This window comes from Heteronotia binoei, chromosome 4 (assembly GCF_032191835.1).
Source record: "Heteronotia binoei isolate CCM8104 ecotype False Entrance Well chromosome 4, APGP_CSIRO_Hbin_v1, whole genome shotgun sequence".
NCBI lineage: Eukaryota > Metazoa > Chordata > Lepidosauria > Squamata > Gekkonidae > Heteronotia > Heteronotia binoei.
The window spans coordinates 84,201,584-84,224,344 of record NC_083226.1 but is presented as its reverse complement, the minus strand read 5'-3'; the positions used below and the strand labels follow the sequence as shown (position 1 = coordinate 84,224,344).

At 40.1% G+C, this 22,761-nt stretch overlaps 2 protein-coding genes across 3 annotated transcripts in view; one reads left to right on the top strand and one right to left on the bottom strand.

The window, feature by feature from the left end:
- SEMA4D (semaphorin 4D) overlaps positions 1 to 16,449 on the top strand; it is a 200,477-nt gene extending 184,028 nt beyond the window's left edge. The window contains exons 16-19 of one of the 2 annotated variants that reach the window (XM_060235490.1): positions 431 to 757; positions 12,977 to 13,177; positions 15,142 to 15,236; positions 16,405 to 16,449. In XM_060235490.1, the coding sequence (XP_060091473.1) occupies positions 431 to 757; positions 12,977 to 13,177; positions 15,142 to 15,236; positions 16,405 to 16,434 (653 nt within the window). In that variant the 3' untranslated portion in view covers positions 16,435 to 16,449. Of the gene's footprint in view, positions 1 to 430; positions 2,772 to 12,976; positions 13,178 to 15,141; positions 15,237 to 16,404 lie in introns of those variants that run through there. The other variant, XM_060235489.1, reaches the window with a different exon arrangement.
- A 4,031-nt stretch (positions 16,450 to 20,480) lies between these two features.
- The window catches only part of SECISBP2 (SECIS binding protein 2), a 38,047-nt gene continuing 35,766 nt past the window's right edge, over positions 20,481 to 22,761 (bottom strand). The window contains 2 exon segments of the mRNA XM_060235488.1: positions 20,481 to 20,704; positions 20,707 to 20,787. Coding sequence (XP_060091471.1) covers positions 20,682 to 20,704; positions 20,707 to 20,787 — 104 coding nt within the window. The 3' untranslated portion in view covers positions 20,481 to 20,681.

The window sequence follows — 22,761 nt, the reverse complement described above, 5'->3', positions numbered from 1 at the left end:
GTAGAGTATTTGTTTTGCATGCAGAAGGTCACAGGTTAAATTCTCAGGTTTTTCAGTTAAAGAATCTGGTAGTTGGTGGTGTGTAAAACCTCTGCCTGAGACCCTGGAGAGCCGCTGCCAGTCTGAGTCGACAATACTGACGTAGATGGATCATATATCTGATTCAGTCAGTATAAGGCAGTTTCATGTGTTCACCTTATTTAGGTGCCATTAGACCTAACAGTTATTTACTGCTAGACAAGTAATTTTTCATACCCATTATATGTGGTATCTTACGACACAAAAGTAAGTGTAATTTAACAGTCTGGCCACTCTTGCTTTGAGCTAGTAGATTTGTTTTCTGTATTTATCTGCATGGCTGAATAGGCCTGTCCCCCCCCCCCCCCCCAAATAATTGCTGATCTCGTTCACATTTATTTTGCTGTTCCAGATAAAGTAAAAGAGCATTCTCTGCAGCACACTTTCAAGCATGGGAGTACTGCAGAGCTAAAATGTTCTCAGAAGTCCAACCTGGCCCAGGTGGTTTGGAAATTCAGAGATGATGTGCTACAGGTGGAAAGCCCCAAATACCGTCTCCTGGAGAAAGCACTACTCATCTTCAATTTGTCTGAAGGAGACAGTGGTATTTATCAGTGCCTGTCAGAAGAAAAAGTGAAGAATCAGAAGTTCTCACAAGTTTTGGCCAAACATGTTTTGGAACTGAAAAAAATCCAGCACACAACTGTGAGCCCAGCCCAGCCAACAACGCGGGCAGAAGGCATTGGAGGAGCACCAAGAAAGTCAGTCATCTTTACCCAGGCTCATCTTTCCACCACTCCCGTTGCAACAGTCACAACTTCCAGGATAGTAACAAATCCCGTCATTCCCATCTTGACAAGTACTGCCTCTGATGAACTCTTGAACTCTGTTGCTGAGGTTCCTGCAAGGACAATGTTTCTCAAGTCAAATGATAACTGCCTTTTAATGTTTCTTTTTCTGTTCTTTTTTGTACTGTTCCTGTGTCTGTTCTCCTACAACTGTTACAAAGGATATTTACCAGACCAATGTTTGAAGTTCCGCTCTGCTTTGTTACTTGGAAAGAAGAAGCCTAAGGCAGATTTTTCTGATTGTGAGCAAAGTGTGAAGGAGACACTGGTAGAGCCTGGCAGTATTCTGACCCAAAGTGGAGAACAGCCAAAGCCATCACATGATACAGGATATGAGACGGAAGCAGACTATGCCAATGGCCACGTTCAACATGATGAGGATCACTCACAGTCTTACAAAGAAGTCAAGAACAAACCTTTTGATGTGAAGTGTGAACTGAAATTTGCTGACTCGGATGCTGAGGGAGATTAAACATCTTCAACATCCATAAGAAAAGTACTCTCATTCTGACACTTTATTTTTGAATGGTTTCAATATGATAATGGGGCCAGAAAGGGCTATGTATTCTCAGTTTTATCATTGACACCATGTCATTTCTCACCTGGCTAGAGACAAATCTTGCATTTTCTGAAAAACATTGTTACACATTTCTTTTCCTTTAAATGGCCAGTTTTCTGTTTCATGTTGTGAATGTCTGTGCTTGTTTCTAATGATAATTTAACACTTTCACATACTGACTGTTTTAATTGATTCCTTTTTATCTTAGAAGGCAAAAATTTTGCAGACTCATGCCAAAAATGAATTTAAGTAGCTCCAGTCTGCACATATTTAACTGCCATTAAAAAATATCTAATTTCAGTTTAATTCCAAATTGGAAATGATGTTTAGTTTATCAGATTGGTAAATTATAGTCTTTTTGTCCAGATTGGGACATTTCTTTGCATCTAGTGAATCTTAATGCTCTGTGTAATGCATTAATTGTATTTGGTAGCTTTAGCTGGCAAAAGAAATGTTGGATCTTTCCAAAACTATTTGTATATCTTTTTAGACTGTGTTGTATTTTGGGATAAAACTGGTTAGATTTGCATAATGTTCTCAGGGATAAACTTGGGTTTTTGTTTTTCTTTATAAAAATGTAAATATAGTAATCAGTTGGATGTTTAATGTTCATTTTGGGGTTGTGGGGAACTTAGATTTTCAAAAAGAAGTCAGACACTGCCCCATTAACTGGATTTTATGGATTTATTTTAAGAATTCTAATGGATTAGTGGGCGAACTGTAATTCCTGTACAACATAAATGTGAGAGGGATGTATTGTGTGGATGTAATGCAGAATTTGTCAAAGATTTATTGACCTTCCCATAAATACTTTTTGAGATTTACTCTTGTTGACGGATGGAAGGTGATCAGGTGAAAGGAAGTTTTTCTTTTCCATTACCAGCGCTGTCAAATGTTGTCATGTCACAGCATTCAGCAACGTTTTTGAAAAACAGCTGGAAAAGGAAAACAGACACTTGAAGAAGAACTGCCCTAAGGGATCAGCCACTTTCTCTCTGCTGGGATTCAGAAGTCCTCTAAGTGTGGTTCACAACAGCACTATTTGTCTGTGAAACTCATTTGTGCTGTACAGTTTTAAATAGTTGTATCTCACTGTCTGCATTTTGCTAACTGTAAATATGGTTAGAAATAGTGAATGTTTGCTCAGTATGCAATTTGTACAAAACTCTTCCCCCCTCCCACGAGTTAAAACAGTCTGTGACCCAGACTGTAGATCATCTTAGTTTAAACAGGTTTTTTTTTATAATTTGCAAGGTTCAGTTTGCTTTTATTTTTCTATTTTGACTTATGTACATAAGAAAATGGTAAAAACAAATATTTGAATAAATTGTATTACTTCCATATCACTGGAGGAAAATGGCAGTGTCTTGAAATGCTAAGCATGACTTTTAAACTGAGTTGTTTTGTCACAGTGAAACCAGACAGGCATATCATCCTTCTTTTATAGTTGCAGACAGAACAGAAGAATGGAAGTCACTCTGGGGTATAATTTGGTGTACTTACTATTATTTCTCTAATATTCCCCGGTTCTGTTCTTTTCTTACATTCTGTCTTTTGCACATTTTTACTTTGGTATGTGAAGTGTTTCTTACAACTTTTTGCCTTAGTGCCTTCTTTTTTTCTTTTCTGTCGTCTTTGATCATCTCATATAGCTTTCCCTCTTCCTGGTACCTCCTTTTTGTCCTGTTTGGAAAGTGATTCAGCTCCTTCACCTATCAATCCCCAGTCTGGCACAGACTGTTCCACAGTCATGTTGATACCACCCTTCTTAAATGACCAGAACTGGCATGTTAATGCCCATAGAACCTTCCTCCTCTTCTGTCAAGCCATGGGTAAGTTGGAGTGTCCTCTCTCCACGAAGGACTACTTTGCTGCTGATAGCATTAATCAAATCTTACTTCTATTCATTTCTGTTAAACTTATTCTGAGGACTTGAATTGGTAAGGAAGAGAGAGATGTTAGCCAACGACTTTGTATGACATAAAGGTAAAACCTCCTTCTTATAACTATTAACTGGCATGGATCCTACAAGACAGTTCCAATGACAAAAGGAATTTCCAGCAGCAGCGCAACTTTTCTTTGTCTGTCACCCCCTTTAGCAGTTCAAAATTCCCCTCCTGAAGAACAGAGGACCCCCTCCCTTGGAACAGCATAGGGATGGAGGTTTGCAGTGAGAGGGAGGAATTAGTGGGCAAAAAACTCCTTCCAGAAGTGGTCCATGGGATTCAACCCAATGTCTGGGATAGAAGTACTTCGCTACATTATGTTTATGAATTGCATGTTCTTGTTTTGTTTTTTTTAAACCAACTTTTAAAAATGTTACTTACACATGAAGATCTATGACATGTTAAGTATGCCTTTAGATTAAAGCTCATGCCAATTAGTAGTGTTCTTGTTTATCTGATTCAAGAACGCTGCTGTCTTGTTATGGGACTACCAGAATAGTCTACAGTTGGTATATGCCATCTCTTCTCATTGTTAAGCTATTACCTAGAGTGTGATTTTGTCTCTGTATGCACTGCGCAAATGAAGTCAAGATTCTGAGGAAAAACAGTCCAAATAAAGCAGTTGCTTAGATTATACAGACTGATAGATGGGCATGCCTTGTAGCAGGATAATCTTGCTGGACAAGATTATCTTTGCCTCTATCAGCTCTGACAATATGATTTAGTAGTATGGATATAGCTAAAATAGTTAGATAATCTAATAAAATTAAAGTAAAAGATTTTTTCCCTATATATATCCTAGGTATTTTTGGTAACTTCTAATTATTTGATTAAAATTCATCTTGAATCTTAACTTAATGTAATACAGTGGGGCTGATAATTTCCTACCTGCATAAAATTATAGACATCCTATTTGCTAATACAGTGTAGGCAGTGTGCATCTTCTAGTTAGAGTTAAAGTTTAGCGCTGTAAATACACCAGTAAGAAGAAGAAGAAAATATTGGATTTATATCCCGCCCTCCACTCCGAAGAGTCTCAGAGCGGCTCACAATCTCCTTTACCTTCCTCCCCCACAGCAGTCACCCTGTGATGTGGGTGGGGCTGGAGAGGGCTCTCACAGCAGCTGCCCTTTCAAGGACAACCTCTGCCAGAGCTATGGCTGACCCAAGGCCATGCTAGCAGGTGCAAGTGGAGGAGTGGGGAATCAAACCCGGTTCTCCCAGATAAGAGTCCGCACACTTAACCACTACACCAAACCGGCTCTCCAGTAAGATCTGGCTGATTTGCTACATTATGCAATTCATTATGGCTAGATGGTCAGGCACTGCTGTGGCTTTGCCCTGGTAGTTATCCAGCTGATCAGATTTAATAATAATAATAAATTTATTTTTGTATCCCGCCCTCCCCCGCCAAAGGCGGGCTCAGGGCAGCTCACAGACATGGAATTTCATGATTCAAGTAAAACAATGTAAACAACAATTTTAAATATAAACAATTACATAATAAATTATTTAAAATAGATAAGATAGGTGCTATAAATTACTATAAGTCATTTATAAGATTTACTATAAGATTTACAAGAATATTGTTCCGGCTGCCAGCATCTTCTTTGCACACACATTAAAATCAGTAATTCAGCTTCTCCAGGCAAACTTCAGGCCTGTTGGGGGTGTTCTTTGTCCTAGATTCACCAGGCATTGTTGGCTGGTTTATCTTTATGGAAGGGGGGAGAGTTTCCCACTCAACATGTTCATTTCCTTTCTTCAGCCCATGATCACATCCTGCTCCCTCCCCACCAGGTCACAGTGTATAAATGTTCCTTAGTCTTTTCTGTCCATAGTCACAAGATGTTTGTCCCACATGTGACAATAATATACTTAAGAATGACTCAGTAAAATGTGGTTACTGATTTAACTATGTCCCAGTCTCTCACCAGGTTCCATTTTCAGCTGTCTGGGGCTAACAGTTTACTCACTCATGACAGTTCCATTGGAAGGTTCCATTGTGTTACTTACCATTTCTTGCTGATCAGCAGGTGATTGTTTTCACATGCTGAAATTCTACTTGAGTATTTTTTTTTCAGTAAATAAGGATGTGCTGAGTGGTTCTTGCAGGATGGTTAAAGCTGTACCTTAGTTATGAAGCCCCATACCCTGACTCACATTTTTAGAATCATCTTGGGATGTAGCAAACCCTCACCCCTGCAAGTGTACTGGCCATTTCTAAAACATTTGAACCATTTCCTATACATCTCATCATATTAAAGGGAACGCTTGTATGAATCTATATTGCTTTAACTCTTAAAGTATTGCAAAATTTTGTGAAGTAGAATAAAAATGCTTTCAATAAAACCAACCTGCATCAGGACAGGGGAGACAGGTTTATTGTACTTGGTTATAACTTCTCTGCATGTTTGGTGTTCTTTTATCTCTGCTTGACATAGAGCCTCTGCCTATGTTAACCCCAGTCCAATCCATGTGGTTTACAGGGATGATCACTGGTCTGTGGGGTGTATGCAGAATCTTCTAGGGTAGGGGCTTGCTAATCCCAGAAACTTCTCTGTGATTTACATAACTACAGCACCACAGCAAGACCCTGGGAATCTACAGTATAGCTGCATAAAGATCTTCTAAAGTGGAATATATTAGTTTCCTATCCTGGGTTACTAGCAGGGCTCTTCCCAGTGTGTTTTCCCTATCTTATCCTGCCAGAGATCTAGTTAATCCTTCCCCTCTCTTATATAGGAACAAAGCCAAGCTTCACATCCAAAGCCAAGCTTCACAAAGCCAAGCTTTCACATCTGAGCACTGCAAAAATATATTGCTGAACAGTATGTATGTATCTGGTCCTCTGACAGCAAAACAACAGAAGTACATTGAGGCTGTGATCACACACCCTAAATAATCCACCTTCAACGCACTTTCCAACTGGATTTTGTCAGTTCACACAGTAAAATCCAGTTGGAAAGTGCACTGAAAGTGGATTGAAAGTAAATTATTTAGGGTGTGTGATTGCAGCATGAGAAGATTATGGCAAGTTGAGTGATCTTCATCTACTTTATTAGACTGCCATAAAGCATAGATGTTGGGGGCATAACATGGTAGTTCTTATATGGGCAATTCAATCAGATATCTGCAAGTTGATATGGTATGTCATAGTGAGTTGGATAGTATGAGGGGGTACCTAAGAAAACCTCTTAGAACTGCTTGGCTAATATAAAGAAAATCATTACAAGGTCTATACAGCAGAATTTTTAAAGGTCAGTAAAGCACAAATTACTAGATGTGTAGCAAAGGTTTTAAAGAATTTAACTGTAAAATTGTTCAACAAAAATATGAAGCATGCTGCTAAATTAATCTTCTTATTGAAGCACTGGAAAATAGTTTAACACCAATTTTTAAAAAAGTTCCAGGAGACTATAGTAGATTACAGGCTCATTAGCCTTACACCTGCTTCTGGTAAAGTGGTGGGAAACAATATTTAAAATAGAACTATTACTCATAGAAGAGCAAACTTTCCTATATACTTTCAGAAAGTCTCACATTTATGCTCTGAGTGAATATAGTAGCCATTGGATAAAGCACAGGTTTTATTAATGTCCAGTAGCTAGTTAAAAGGCTCAAAGCAAGTATTAGGAACAATAGATAATTTTTACATAAAAGAATAATAAGCAGAGGAATTCCTTGAGTGGGTATGGGTCAATAGGCCTTCAATAACAGTTGCTCAGGGGTAAGCAACAGAAGGAAGATGGTTCCTCTGGAATTTGTGAGTTCCCAAGAAATCCTTGCCGGCTATGCTGCAGTAGTTGGATCATAAGGCTCTGTTCACACATTGTAGGAAAGTGTTCTGTTTTAATACCATAGCAGTAATTTGGTAAAGGGGTTGTCTTGCCTGCAGAGAACAATCCAGTAACTACAACAAAAGCGGAGTATCCAGCCATACATTGATACAGCCTAGGACCAATTCAGCAGTTCTCTGGATCAAATCTATGCTTATTCTGTGCATCTAACGAGTGGCATTCCTGGAAGAAAATGTGGCTTGTTTATATGTTTCACAAACAGCATTTTGTGTGCAATGTTGTTTACATCCAAGTCCCATTTTAGAATTGGTAAAATTAATAAGTATTTCAGAAAATAGTCAATTTTTGCAAAATTGAGTTTGTTTTAGTATTTTTAAATGTGATATTAATTGCATAAGGGCATTTTAAGTCTCTCCTGAGTTCCTTTTCATACTAAATGTTTGTTCTATATTTTCTCTGTTGAGTATTTAAGTTTGCTTCCAGACTGGTTGCTTTCCTCTGCTTCTGCCCTCGCCCCTGTTGGTTCTAAGTGAGTGAGCCAGGCATTCCTTTGCATATTGGATCCAGTGAAGGATGGTATTTTAGTCCCATCCTTTCAGAGGTGGCAATGTGCTGCCCCTTTATTTTTCTTTTGCATACACACTATGTTTACAATGCAAAGTAGTGTTTCCAGGGAACAGAGGTCCACCTTTTCTAGACATGATGTTGCTGTTTTAAAGAGTCCCTCCCCAAGAAAGAAGCAGACCTATGTAGGCTTACTGGGACCCATATTAAAGCAGAAGAGTGAGGAGGACCTGGTTCCATATTTTTTCTTTTTCATGCAAACTCACACCTTCCTTCCTGTTTTAACTCCAAACTTCTAATCCCCAGCCAAGGGACCCCACCTCACTTCATTTCCCTGGGTTGAAATTCAGCGTTCCCAGGGAAATGATAGTATGTAAGGTTAAGGAAAAACTGGTATAGTTAAGAAGCCAAGCTGGAACAAAAGCTCCATAAATGGCCATTATTTGGCCAACTTTGCAGTTGTACAAGTCACACTTTTCTCTGTGCTCTTCATTCCATTTTAACTCCCCCTTACCTTTCAGCAGATGCAGGTCTATGCCATACAAACCTGCTTGATTTTCAGGCAAGCGTTTGTTTTGATAGGTTTCATCTTTTAAGGCACACACTGAAAACCCAGTAAATTATGATTAAGAATATATTAACTTTCCATACTTTCTGTTTGCTGGAGCAGTTCTTTAATGCAGGGGTTTCAAACATGCAGTTCGGGGGCTGAATCAGGCCCCCAGAGGGCTCCTATCAGGCCACTGGGCAACTGGCTGTCATCTGTTTCCTTCTCCTTATAACTTGCTTCCTTCTGCATAACAGCTTGCTTTGCTAGGCTTGCTCAATTGCACAGGAGCTACAGAGCAAAACCTCTATTTTCTCCATTGGCTGAGGCTTCTCCTGTGGGGAGGAATAGCTTGCTTTGCCAGGCTTTCTCAATTGCACAGCAGAGCTACTGAGCCAAGCCTCTCTTCCTTCTATTGGCTGAGGTTCCTCGCTCCCCCAATCCCCTGGGGAAGGGGAGAGCCAGAGCTTCCTTTCCCAGTTCCCTGGATCCCATGGAAGAAATACAAAGCATCTTTAAGACCAATGAGTGCTAACGTTTTAAGCATGTTTTAATTTTTTTAAAAATATATATTTGTGTTTGTCTGTGTTCTTTATAAAATTTATATCTCTGCTTAATCTTAAATAGGTACACACATGGCTCAGCCCAACATGGCTTGGCCCAACAAGGTCTCATGTCAGATCCGGCCCTCATAACAAATGAGTTTGACACCCCTGCTTTAATCCATGTTTGCAATTGCAAGTTCTGGCTACATAAAACAGTAGAAAGTACCTTTCATGTGACTCATCCCCATTATATTTGCTGACAGATAATGGCTGTTGGGAGTATGGACTGGTGACATGGAAATCCACATGATAGAGGAGGAGTTATATAGGAAGTGTTTGCAGACACTGTGGTCAGGCACTAATTGCTTACCATGGGAAACTTGTTTCTTGATGTATTTGTGTGGTGACCTTAATGTATTGTGTGCCTGAGTCTTGGGTGTAAGTTGGGTGTAAGTTTTAACTGTTTTGATTGGTTGCTCCTTGGAGGACAGTTTTTTTTAAGCTTGTGGAAATATTGAGTGCCACAATCATGGATGGTAATGTATTTAAAACAACAGAATAATAATGATGTAACTATGGGTGTTATGGATTGTAACATAGTTGAAGATATTGTGCAAACTGTAGATTTGGATTGCAATTCTAAAGGTAATTCCTGGGAATAAGACCCATTAAATAACTTGAGACTTGCTTTCCAGTAACCTGTTTAGGATTGTTCCTGTAAAGAGACCACTGGGTTGGTATTATATAAAAAGTCACCATCACATGAAGGACACTTGAAAGTATGGGGGTTTCTCTTAGGCAGAGCTATTTATTTTCCAGTGGTTTGCCAATGGTGGATCAAGTAGATTCTGCTCTTGGTGGGCACAGCACCCCACAGATACAGACAACTGTATCACGTACAGTTTTTGTGTAGAAAAGAACCTGTCCCCCAAAGAAGGTGCATGTCCAGCGTAACCATGAAACTGAAGTGCACAGTCTTCCTTGGTCACTGGTGCTGCTGTTTTCCCTGTTTGCATGCATTTTATGACAAATCAGTACCACATCTGTTTCTTCAAAAGAAATGCTGGAAGCAGTAGTACTGGTATGGTAATTGACACGTACTTTGATTTTTATGTTAAATCAATTTTGGCCTTTTGATTCTCCAAGCACCCGTGTGGATAAAAGTGAAAGTAAGTAGTCAACATGTTTTGATTCTTGCAGTGATTCATTGCTGTCAGCAAACTAATTAGTTCTGCAGGATGGATGATTTTGTTTTTGCATTACAGTTATGCAAACTCCAAATAGAAAAGGGAGAAATTCAAGGCGTAATATTGTATGATAAACTAGTCTTCAGAAGGCTCACAGCTTCAAGCACCATGGATTTGGTACACTGGGATTACCAACCTTTTAAAATCAACCTTTGCTTATTTAGCTTTAGTGGCAGCCCCTTCTACAGGCATTAGCTGCTGATAATGCTTATTCCTGTGCAATGAAAAAAACACCTCCATATTAAAATGCTATTAAAGGCACAGAAGCAGGTTAGGCTTGTTTTTTGTCTGCATCATACCCACTTCAGATACAAACAGTGCATTGTGACACTTGAGTAGCAAGTAGGTACAAGTATTAGCTAGATGCTGATTGCCAAATTCAGAGGCCACGAGCAAACCAAATAATGGCCTTGGATGTCTTTGGGGTTCATGGTCCTCCCACTCTTGTCTCCATTCTCACACAGCATTGAGACTGAACAATCCCTGCTTTATAGCTAACTGTAATTTGTTGGGAAGTCTAAAACAGGAGCTGTAACAGCTTGCAGTTTATGTTTTGCCTACAAATAATGTTTCTAAATTGTGGTTTCAAAACCTAGTTTGAAGGTAAGAAATGCATCATTTCTTCAAGTATCCCATTTAGCTATCACAACAGATTGCAGTTCTACAGGCAGGAAGTCTTCAGTTTTGGCATGGCACCTGAGAGGAAGTGGGTGGAGCACAGAAATCCAGACTTATTCTCATCACAAATGATTGTGACATCTGAATACAGGCATAGTCTGATGAGGCATTTCTTAAAAGTTTTTGTAAACTGAATAGGCTATATTCAGTTTCTTTTTAAATGTGGAATGTTTATTGCAGTCAAGATATAAAAAGGTAAGACATTTTGCATTTATACTTAATGCAGGTATCTGCTTGCACACAGATGTGCATCCACATACCTAGTCTTATGCAGGACCATCCTTCACCCATAATGCAGGTGTTATCAAAATGTTAATAGCGTTGTGCTGTAACATTCACCAGACCTAATGCATTTTGTAGAGTGCTGCAGCAGAATAATGTAGAACAATGTACATGATCAAAGTAGAAAGGTTGGTTATTTTTTAGTCTTCAGTAATAAGGACCTGAAATACCAAAAAAACAAAGCCATGTAAGATCAGCCAGCCCTTTATCTTGCAACTGAGGTTCAATCTACAAAACAGGCCAGCCTTGTACTCAGAGGTTCCATGGACTACCTAAGGACATAAAAGAAGTCATGTTGGATCAGGCCAATGGCCCATCCAGTCCAACACTGTGTCACACAGTGACCAAAATCCCCAGGTGCCATCAGGAGGTCCATCAGTGGGGCCAGGACATTAGAAGTCCTCACACTGTTGCTCCTTCCAAGCACTAAGAATACAGAGCATCACTTGCCCCAGACAGAGTTCCAACAATAGGCTGTGGCTAATAGCCACTGATGGACCTCTGATCCATATGTTTATTCAATCCCCTCTTGAAGTTGGCTATGCTTGTAGCTGCCGCCACCTCCCATGGCAGTGAATTCCATGTGTTAATCACTGTTGGGGTGAAGAAGTACCTCTGAGACTTCTGAAGTATTCTCTGAGAATAGAGAAAAATACACTATGTTCAGTCACACCAAGATTGCCTAAGATGACCCTCCTTGGGAAGTTACCTAAATCGTGCTGGTTGCAGAAGTTATCTGCAGATCATATCAGAACAGATTGTTTCCAATAATTTGCTTGTAGAAAAATGTGTGTGAATTCTATTTTTGAATGGCCTCCAAGAGCATGATGCTTTGAAAAATATTTGATACTGATGATGGTATTACTACAAAGGAATAGCACGCATGCCCCCTCCCACTTCAAAAGCAGCTTCTGATGCAAATCAGAACTATGGTCCATTTGTGGGTGCTTTCATCTCCCCAGATGTTTCCTGTGGAGTTTGTTGCTACAGGTAGGATATAATTTTATAAAGTTTTGTGCAATCTATTTCCCAAGTGTTCATAACATTTCTAGATGAATAAGTAATCCCTTCCAACAACCATATCAAATTGGCTGGTATTTACCTCTTATATTACACACAAAAGGCTAAGCCAGAGGTCACTTAGAAGATGACTGGATAAGATTTAAAACTAAAAACTTCCCAACTCCAAGATTGCTGTTGTAGCTTGTTGTAGGCTTCAGCCATGCTTTAATGTTTTGTTAAAATGCAAGAGAACACTGAATGGAATGTCCTAAGATTAAGATTGGTGACACTTACCTACCCCAAATCCAATATAACCTGAAAGCTGCACCCACAGGCCTTTGCAATGCCACAGATCTTGGCTGATATATCACATGCTTTCATGTAACCCATGAGTTGCATGACAACTTTTAGCTCCTTCCAAAGGATCCTGCAGTGACTCTGATGGATCACTTATGGCTGCATTGATCACTAGCATAACCATGTTAAGCAATTGTTTGGCTTGTGTTTACATTACTTTACAAGAAATTTAAAGTAATAATAAATAAACAACTGAGTTGGTCCTACTGAGCAGGCTGCATCCTCTTGACAGACCTCACATGATCTTAATGAAAGAGCTCAAATAAAATGACATCTAAGTAGTGGCAGTTAAGTAGAATGTTTACAAATGAAACCAAAGGCTTCCAGTGGAAAAAATGAGTGACAGGATGAAAAAGGAAGATGTATTGTAGTCCTTTCTTTCTTTTGACCAGACTGTTAACTTTTGGCATTTTGAAGCAGAAATTGGTTCCCAGGACCCAGAAAAGGCCCTTTTCCATAACATTTGTCCTGTAAAAATGGGCTGGGAAACCTGCATGACTGCATGAAGCTTTTCTGCTCTCTAAAGGAACCATGGACTGTGTCTTTGTGTTTGACTTAATTGGCAAGCTGCAATTTTCCACAGGCCCCAGAAATGCACGATTTGTTTGGAAAAAGAATGGGCAGAATATAGCAAGTGTGAATGAGCAGTCCCACGCCCTGGCAGATGGGAGAATACATCTTCTAAGCTGGGTGACAGATGCTATAGCACAAGACTCAGAATACTGCTGCCTGGTGCTCTCCAAAGCTGGAAACAGAACATCAAAAGTGCTCATCAATGTAGAAGGTAATGGTGCAAATCTGCGAAGAGTCACAATTTCTGAGGTTTACAGGCAGATAGACCTTCAGAATTTGTGCTGCTCTCAAAGCAGCCAAAGGTTTTTTTTAAAAAAGGTGTACATCAGAATGCTTGCACTCTACAAAAACTACTATTTGGGATGCTGCATTAATGATATTAAACCTGATATGAGCATGCAACTTAGCCAAATTCCCATTGGGGCAAGCAAGCCTCATCTGATTCCCAAGTCTGTTTAGCCCTGGCCCTCAAGCAAAGGGATTCACTGTGGGGGTCTCACACGATAAGTCTGGGATCAGCCCTGTCCCTAGATCACATCCTAACCTGGTTCCAGACATTTATCAATGGGTGATAGCTACTACTTGTTTTCAGTGCTCTTTAGCTGGGCAATGGTGCTTTAGCCCTTTGAAGTTTAAGGCATTTTTCCTTTCCTCCATATAAGCAAAGTGTAATGCCCATAGAAATAATGACCCTTTAAATATTCAAAGGGTCAGGTTACTGACACCCAAAATGCTCTCTCCGATCTACTCCTGCTTCCTGAACAGGACTGCCAATATTATTGGAAGCAGTAATATTGGAAACAGGAATGCCAGGGAACCAGAAGTGGAATCAGATATTGCTAATTTGATCCTCAAAATACTGGGCAGTTTATTGAACATAAGAACGTAGGAGAAGTCATGTTGGATCAGGCCAATGGCCCATGCAGTCCAACACTCTGTGTCACATAGTGGCAAAAAAATTTATATATACACACACACTGGCTAATAGCCACTGATGGACCTCTGCTCCATATTTTTATGCCTCTTGAAGGTGGCTATGCTTGTGGCCATCACCACCTCCTGTGGCAGTGAATTCCACATGTTAATCACCCTTTGGGTGAAGAAGTACTTCCTTTTATCCGTTTTAACCTGTCTGCTCAGCAATTTCATCGAATGCCCACAAGTTCTTGTATTGTGAGAAAGGGAGAAAAGTACTTTCTCTACTTTCTCCATACCATGCATTATCTTGTAAACCTCTGTCATGTCACCCCGCAGTCGACGTTTCTCCAAGCTAAAGAGTCCCAAGCGTTTCAACCTTTCTTCATAGGGAAAGTGTCCCTTTAATCATTCTAGTTGCCCTTTTCTGGACTTTCTCCAATGCTATAATATCCTTTTTGAGGTGCGGCGACCAGAACTGCACACAGTACTCCAAATGAGACCGCACCATCGATTTATATAGGGGCATTATGATACTGATTTGTTTTCAATTCCCTTCCTAATAATTCCCAGCATGGCGTTGGCCTTTTTTATTGCAAATGCACACTGTCTTGACATTTTCAATGTCAATTGGCAATATCCCATTGCATACCCCTAAATACAACTAAAAGCATTAATGCACACTGGTGGTTTTATTCTTCATGTACACATAGCTTTAAACTTCCCGATATCCATTTTAGCACGAGGCACAAGCCCTTCTGCAAAGTTTCTATGCCTCTTCCATTCACTTCAATAAAGTTTTCCGAGGCCTTAACCTGGATAGTCCCAGCAAGCCCAATCTTGGAAGCAAAGCAGAGTTGACTATGGTTAGTACCTGGATGGGAGACTTCCTTGAAATACCAGCAGTTGGAAAGACATGAGCAGGTTCTATTCAGCCACCTCTAAATACCCTTCAGGCCCCCAGTAGGGGTCAGTCACCATGACTTCCATGTGCAAACACACACGCACACACACTAGAAACAAAATTAAAAGTTTTCAGAGAAGCAACATAGGACAGAACATATTTTCTGAGTGTCAAATGTTTGGAATGATATGCTGAATGCATATTCTCATAATCACTTGCTACCAGGTTTTTGAGTTTGATATCTGAAAGGGACCAATTTTCAGAAGAGAGCTGATCAGTGCACAACTTAGACACTTATTCAAAATCCAGCAGCAGGTGTTCATTCCTTTTTATCCCTCCTCCCATTTTGTTTACAGGCAGCAGTCAGGATATCTGGTCAAAGGATCTTGCTAGCTGGGAAACTGTCATCAGTGAACATGAAAAAATGATGAAGAGCTGGAAAAAAACATGGGTCAGTAACATGAGACAATGATTTGTCATGTTCTTTTGGTCAGAGAAATAAAGGCAGTCTTCCCTGTTTGGGCTGTAGGAATGAAAAAGATGGAAGGTGTTTTACTCAGAACTGCTCCTTGGTATTTTAGAACCCTGGCTCAAATATTACAATGGCACATCTGGTCTTGTTTGTCCTTGCTGATGATCAGCATTAGTTTATTGAATCCAGGCACAAAAACTGCATCAACCCACAACCTATTCCCACATTTGCTTTTGCCATCTGGAACCTATTGCTAATCCACATCTAGTATGTTTTGGTTCTAGCCCTGAACAGATGGTTCCTGGGTTACCTGGACACAGAACCACTCCAGGCTTTGCATATCCTTGGTCACAAACATAACACTATCTTTCTTGACCAGCTGTTAAGCCTCTTGTATAAAAGCTGTACGTAAACTAAAGCAGCCCTAAAAAGAGGAAACTTTTTGCAGCCATTGCCTCACAGTATAAGTCTAACAGGAGTCAATAGCACCTTAAAGATTAGCAAACTTATTCCTGTTTAAGCTTTTTGAGAGTCTCAGCTCACTTCATGAGATGCATGCAGCATCCATACAACGCTGCTCAATTTAGAGTGCAAAGAGAAAAGGACTCCACTAGTTCCTTGAAATTGGGAAAGTCACAAAACAAGAGTGGGAAGAAGTCACAAAACAAGAACCAAGCAGAGTGTATTAAGTCCATTCAGTGGGTGGGAACCACTCCCAACAGTTGATAAACAGTAAGATTAACATGAAATCTAATAAAGAGAAATAGTGTGAGATACATGAAGCAGATTCAGTAGGGTGGTACAGAGACCATACAAAAGCTGCTGTTAAACATCTGCAAATATTGGGACATGCTGGGATATTTGCATGTATAATGAGTCAATAAATTAAGGTCCTTATTTAGTTGGGTGAGGGCAGATAATGCAAAATTTCTTGATGAATTTATGTTGAAATAAATTTCAAGGAGCCAGTGGAGTTGTTTAATTCAAACCACTTCTCCCAAAATCTGCTTAGAACCAGTTCAGGCAGAAGCCACAATACAATCATTGTGGTACTAACACTCCCCTCCTCTCCCCCCCAAACTGATTAACAATACTGAGTATTGGTGCAGCAGATTAAAGAATCTTTTCATGTTTCATCATTCTTCAGGAAAGCTGCAACAACAAGGGCATAGTGTAAGAAGCAAAGAGAAAGCAGGAAAGACTGGGAACACGCTGAAGGTTCATCATCCTATGAAAGAGAGACTGGGCAGCAGGTCACTCAACTGCACCTAGACTGGAAGAATCTGGTGAAAGTGGTAACAGACGACCTCTCTTTTAAAGAGTAAGGTCTAGGCTGCCAGCCTGAGTGTTGTCCTTAGAAATTCATTTTTCAGTATTACAAAGGGAGGCAGGGATATTGAGAGACTCATACTGCTAGGTTGAAGTGTATTTGTCACCTGTAGAGCCTGGAGCCTTGGACTTCAGAACTGCTGCCCGTGCTGCTGGGTAGCTGAAAGGTAACAGTGCGTGGAATTGTGCCAGTAGTTACACTGACCGAAATACTATGTGGATTGCTTAGTTCTAAGCAAGTGATGAAGTATGGCCTTTGTTCACTCCAATCCTCTTTACTGGTTTTCAACAGCAGTACTTCTGAGGCCAATGCACTCTAGATGGATATACCACTAGTTATTTATACAGGCACAACAGTCTGATGTCCAAAGTTATTCTGGCATCGAGCTTTTATTATAAATGGCATTATGTGTTAAATTAATTCACTGTCTGTTTACTAAAAGTGACAGAAATGCCAACCAGAACCCATGAAAATTCCTCATTGACTGCAAATTTTTCAGTTTTGTATAAAAATCATATTTAAAGGTGAAGGTTGTCTAAGACTAGTTGCACTTTCTTCTGCCATAAGATATGTGCCAACCAACCCTGTCTGAACAATGAAGGCTACAAATTTAAAGCAAAACCACTAAACTCAAACTGCTTTTAACCCATCTCCAATCATTTTGTATAAACAATACTGAAAAGTGCTTTAGCTTGCAAATGTGTTTATTATAAATTGCTGTATCAGTCATATCTGTAAAAATGCAGCAAATTAGGCTTGTAATCTGATGAAGATCTGCTTTCCATTTATGATGATTCTGTTTTACTAGCTTAAATCACTGGAAATAGGTCAAAGTCCACAAGATTGTTATAGAGCAGATGGCAAGCGCACTGCTTCCTCCCAGTGGTGCTGCTGATGCATTTCGCCCCACAACAATGCCAAAGATTACTAGTTGGTACCGTATAAAAGAGCAGCCAGATATGCAAGCCAGGCCTAGACACTTCCCAATGATCATTATATATTCCTCCTCCCAATTTTAAAACAGCTTTGCATCATTATGCTATCACACAAACAAGAACATAAATTGCTTCATAGTCAGAAACCACTCCTCCCCCCACCCCCTCCATATACAAATTAGGACCTTTTAATACAAACGTTGATTTACACATATCAAATAAAATGAAATTGGAGTAAGAACACTATTTTAACAGTATTCTGGTCCTCCATTTGTGATATTTTTATATCCAGTTCTGAACATGGCTTCAGACCGAAAAACAGAATTATGTACGAATGAGGAAATTTTTCAATAAACCTATGGGAACTCTCAGGTTTGCTGAAAAATATAAAGTAAAACAAAAAAATTCAGGTTTTTAAAAAACCAAATTGTTAAAGAAAAATGAGATGTTATCACAAAACCTCAGCCACTCTCTGGGGGTTGCTCTGCAACCCCAATAAGCATTGCCAGGGCAAGGGGAGGGGAGACCACTGGGAAGGAGAGAGACAGCTGGGTCATTGCTGCTGGGAAGGGCAGACTAATGCTGATTCCACTGCCAGTGTGCAGATGAATGGGGAAGAAAGGACAATGCAGCTGGAAGATAGAAGGGTGTGCTTTCTGCTTCAATCTTCTCCACAGGATCTGGGCTTTCAACAGAATGGTGACCATTGGCTGGCAGTGGTTTGAGGTAAGAAACATCACTTCTGGCACTCTTTCTGCTCCAATCCTCCCCAACATGTCTGCTGAAGGGAGGGTAAAGTAAGTGGGGTACGATTTCTATTCCAAGCCTGGCCTGAGCTGGTGAAGGATCAAAGTGGTAACCATAAGGAACAGTATGGAAGGCAAGATGGCTGTTACCTCTCCAACTTGTCCTCAGAGTTCCCCCTCCCTCACTGCCAGTTGAACCAATTCCTGCGTTTTCCACTCGCTGTGAGGAACAAACTGGTCAACCTACTGAATGGGACTGTAAGGAGGCAGGGATGTAAAACAGCAGCTTTTCAAAAGGGCTAGTAGATTACACCGTTAAGCAGGGTCAGTGGTGTTGTGTAACACATTACCTCATATCATGTTTCTCATCCATCCTGATTGAAGCATCCAAAAATCTGCTGTCCTTACATAATGTATTTTAGTACAGTTTTGTTCCATTGGCCCTACAGAATAACATCTTGAACAGGTGATATATATTTAGCAGGTTTTGTATGGCAAAAATACTTTAGCTTGCTGATAATAATAACCAAGTAGCATAACCTTAGTAGGGTGGAATATTTGATTAAGGTCAAATGCACAATCTAGACTTAAATGCAACACTAAGTCAGGAAAAGAGCAAACCACACTGGGTAGTTAAGGGCAATGAGAAATACTCCACTGTTACTGAATTAGGCAAACAGTAGGAGTGCTAACTAAATGACAAGGATTCCTATCATTAAAAACAAAATCTGACTCTACATAGACAAAAGTGGCACTTTGAACCCTTCTTTCATAAGTTAGCAAAAATACTACACAGAGAACTTCTATGATTTTAGTGCAAGTAGTTGCATGTAAAAAGCTTTGTTTTACAGCTACTGAACCACCTCACACCGCTGAGGACATAGAAAAGTCTGAAAAGGAATAGTGAAAATGACCAACTAATCCTCCATGTCTGTCTGGCAAGATATGAGCAGCTGAGCACATTTTCTAAGTGGGTGCCAAAATCCCACACAACAGTTGGTACTCCTGGCAGAAAACAGACCTCCTACTAAGACGAAAGGCTTTGATGATGGCTCAAACCAACCTTGACTTCCCTCGCCCCACCCACAATGTTCACTCCAGGTCAGAATTGCTACCTTATCAGCAGGGTGTCTCCTCTATACTATATCTCTGTCAGAATGGGACCAGTCTTATAAAATGGCACCAATCCTAGCTTAATTATTTCACTGTTACCCACTTTTCTTCTTTGATACCTGTACACTTCCTATGAGAGAGGTCCCTGAACTTTTTCTAAAGACTACTTTTGAAGACTGCAGTAGAAAAATCGGTTTATCATGCGGAAGTATGGATTTAAGCGTAATCCAGTGAATGACAAAAGTACCCCAGCCTTCCCCATCAGCACTTAAAAGGCAATTGAGGGTTCATTCAGCCAAGCAGCTGAAATGACTCATGGGCACACATCACTTGCTTGACATGAGCTGCCATTAAACACAGCGTGATAAAAAGCTTTGTCCATAGAATCTGATGTCCACCAAGCTACTCCATGAACATGGCAGCACTAAATTTTATAGTACTTACATATAGCCATCTTTTAATGAGGAAGTCTTCACGGTACTCTACCCACTCTGTCAGAAATGGAATGAGTTTTCAAGCATGCCTGAAAACCTTGCTAGGGGTTAAGGAAGATTTACAAAGAAACAGTCACAGCTGTATCTGTTTGTCTACATCTGGGAAATTGCTGTTCCCTCCATGATTTCATACTGATATTTAGTTACATAATCTCATCCAAAGAAAAAGAGCCACCTGCTTTAGATGAAACCATTGTGAGAATACAAAGTTCAAAACTGCAAGAATATCAACCAGTGAGATCTTTTGGGCTATATAGAAGAGAGCAGTAGTACTTTTTTAGGTTCTTGCTGACCTTTTCAGCACACAATAGGGGTGTCTGGCCAAGATACATTTAAAAAGTGTTAGCTCCAGTTCCTGCCTCATGTATTTCCTATAGGGCAGGTCTTTGGGTGCATTAGGAGGACAGACAGTTGACTACTTTATAAACTCTTTGAGTAGTCCCAGGAAGCATGCTGCAGGTCCTAAGATGTCTGGTATCTCTTCAGTCAGCAAACTTCCTGGCATATCAAGCAAGCCAAATGTTGCCAACCTAAGTAACTACCTTGGCTGAGTGCAGCTGAAGAAATTTCAGCATCTAGTTAAGCAGGCAGCTGATGGAACAGTCCAGAGATACAACCAGTGTAATTAATTTGTGAAACAAGGTAATGACATTATTTTGAACAACTTCTTGATTATACACACTATCTTGTCACCTGGATAATCAATTTTTGATAATTTAGTATTTACATCTATCTGCTTACCTACCTACCTATCTACACACACATACACACACAAAACCATTAAGGCCAAAGATGGCAGTCTTGATTTACTGAGGCTCTTCAAAATTCAAAGTGTTCCAGCAGTTGCTCGATTTTCCAGCTCCAGCACATAAGGATTATACTCCTCCTCAAGCTTTCTCTTCCAGATTTTAACTAGAAAACATTAGTAATGAAAGTAACTTTAGTATAGTTGACAGTTAAATCTAAGGACAGCAACTACATATTGCAATGCTTGAAAGTATACATGGTATTTACTCAAATGCAAGACTAGGTTTTTTCCCAAGGCATGCCATCAAAAAGAGCCTTAAGAATTCATCTTAAATTCACATAAAAGTTACAGTGATGTCTTAATAAAAAACTTTGTGAGCACTATTTTTAAGGACCAGGGTTGTCTTACATTCAGGATCATCTTTTCAAGTAAATATGGTAATAAAATATAGGAATTCATAAAAGACTTTTTGTATCAGTCTTGAGGATACTGCATTTTGAAAGGTCTCACCCCCTCAAACTTTGGAACTATTTAAACTATCACAGAGATCCACGAATGTGCAACCATTCAAGGACACAAGAATATGCAGGAAGTTGAAGATAATCTGCCAGTGTAATGGGGCCAATGTTACAGCCAGAGAAGTAAAGCACCCCACTTGTTCAGAATTTTGCTTAGGCTACTGCCAACTGATGGCAAACTACTTCAGCAAATAGCTGGAGGGTTAGCTGAAGGGTTTCAATTACTCTTTTCTATGGCTACCAAAGATAGCCGGACAAAAATAGAGCAAAGCTCATGGCTATATTTACTGACAAATTGATTATATTATCCTATAAAGTTCAGAGAAATAGACATAAAATTTAGCATTCACAAAGTGTGACACACACACACACTCTAGGAGCCAGTGCATCTTGACTCATCATGTAAAAGTTATGGATGTATTTGAGATATAGCCTTTATACCCCAATCGGAATATCCGATGAAGCTTATCTTTGTGAAACGGCCGGTTCCAGCCAATGTTCCCTATGAGCTGCAGTCTTGTGAGCCAAAATTCTACTTTGTGAGCTACCGGCATTAAAGTTGTGAGCTACTGGCATTAAAGCTGTGAGCTACTGCATAAATTAGTGAGCTCTGGGATCATCCTTCCTGAGCTAAGACAAAAATGTGTGAGCTGGAGGCTAAAAATCTGTGAGCTAGCTCATGCTATCTCAGCTTAGAGGGAACACTGGTTCCAGCCTGCGGCCCCATTATTGGAATTTGTGGGATGCTTTGTGCATGATTTGTTTCCACTCATTAAGAAGAGGGCTACGACCCAAGAGGAAATTCACGAATGTGCAGTGGACTTTGATGGAACAAAGATTTTGCTGCTGCCTAGTGCAGACTACAGACAAGTCTGGGTTGAAATGAACTGTTTATTAGGAGTTTTTTTTGTGTGTCACACCTTGTGAATGCTAAATGATTTCATGTCTATTTCTCTGACCTTTTATAGGATAATATAATCAATTCATCAGTAAATACAGCCGTGAGCTTTGCTCTATTTTTGTTCTGCTGTACTCCATGGCTTCCTCTGTGGTTTTCTTTACGAAGGATAGCCAGTATGAGTTACTGCACTATCTTCTTCGTGGTCTCTGTGCATCACACCCATGGGAGAGAGTGTGCCTGCGCTGATCCGATTGGTACTTAACAAGCCAAAGGATTTTCGCACTCAGCTCCAGTGGGCATGCGCAAGAACCCCACCACGCATGCTCACAGAGTGGGCGCGGACATCCCGTCAGTTCTCTTCTGACTGCCGCGCTGATCAGTTGATCTCCTCGCTCTGGCTGGTACTTTTATTTACTTCCCCTTTTCAAATAGCCACTTCTAATCTCATGTTACCTCAAAAGCAAATAATAACAAACCTGGTGAGATGGAGAAAAGTCGAAAACTTTACTCTCTTCAGCCCTTCAGATTCCCCCCCCCCCCTTTTTCCCCCTTCCCCCTTACGGAAAAGCAATGGAGGCGGGCTCTCTTGCCGACTCAAGTGCTGGGATCAAATTTCTCCTCCTGATTCGTTTCCTCCGCTCCTCTCCCTGCCCAGAGGGACTCGCAGCATAGATCTTCACCAATCCTCCTGATTAACGAGGAAAAAGCCAGCAATGTGC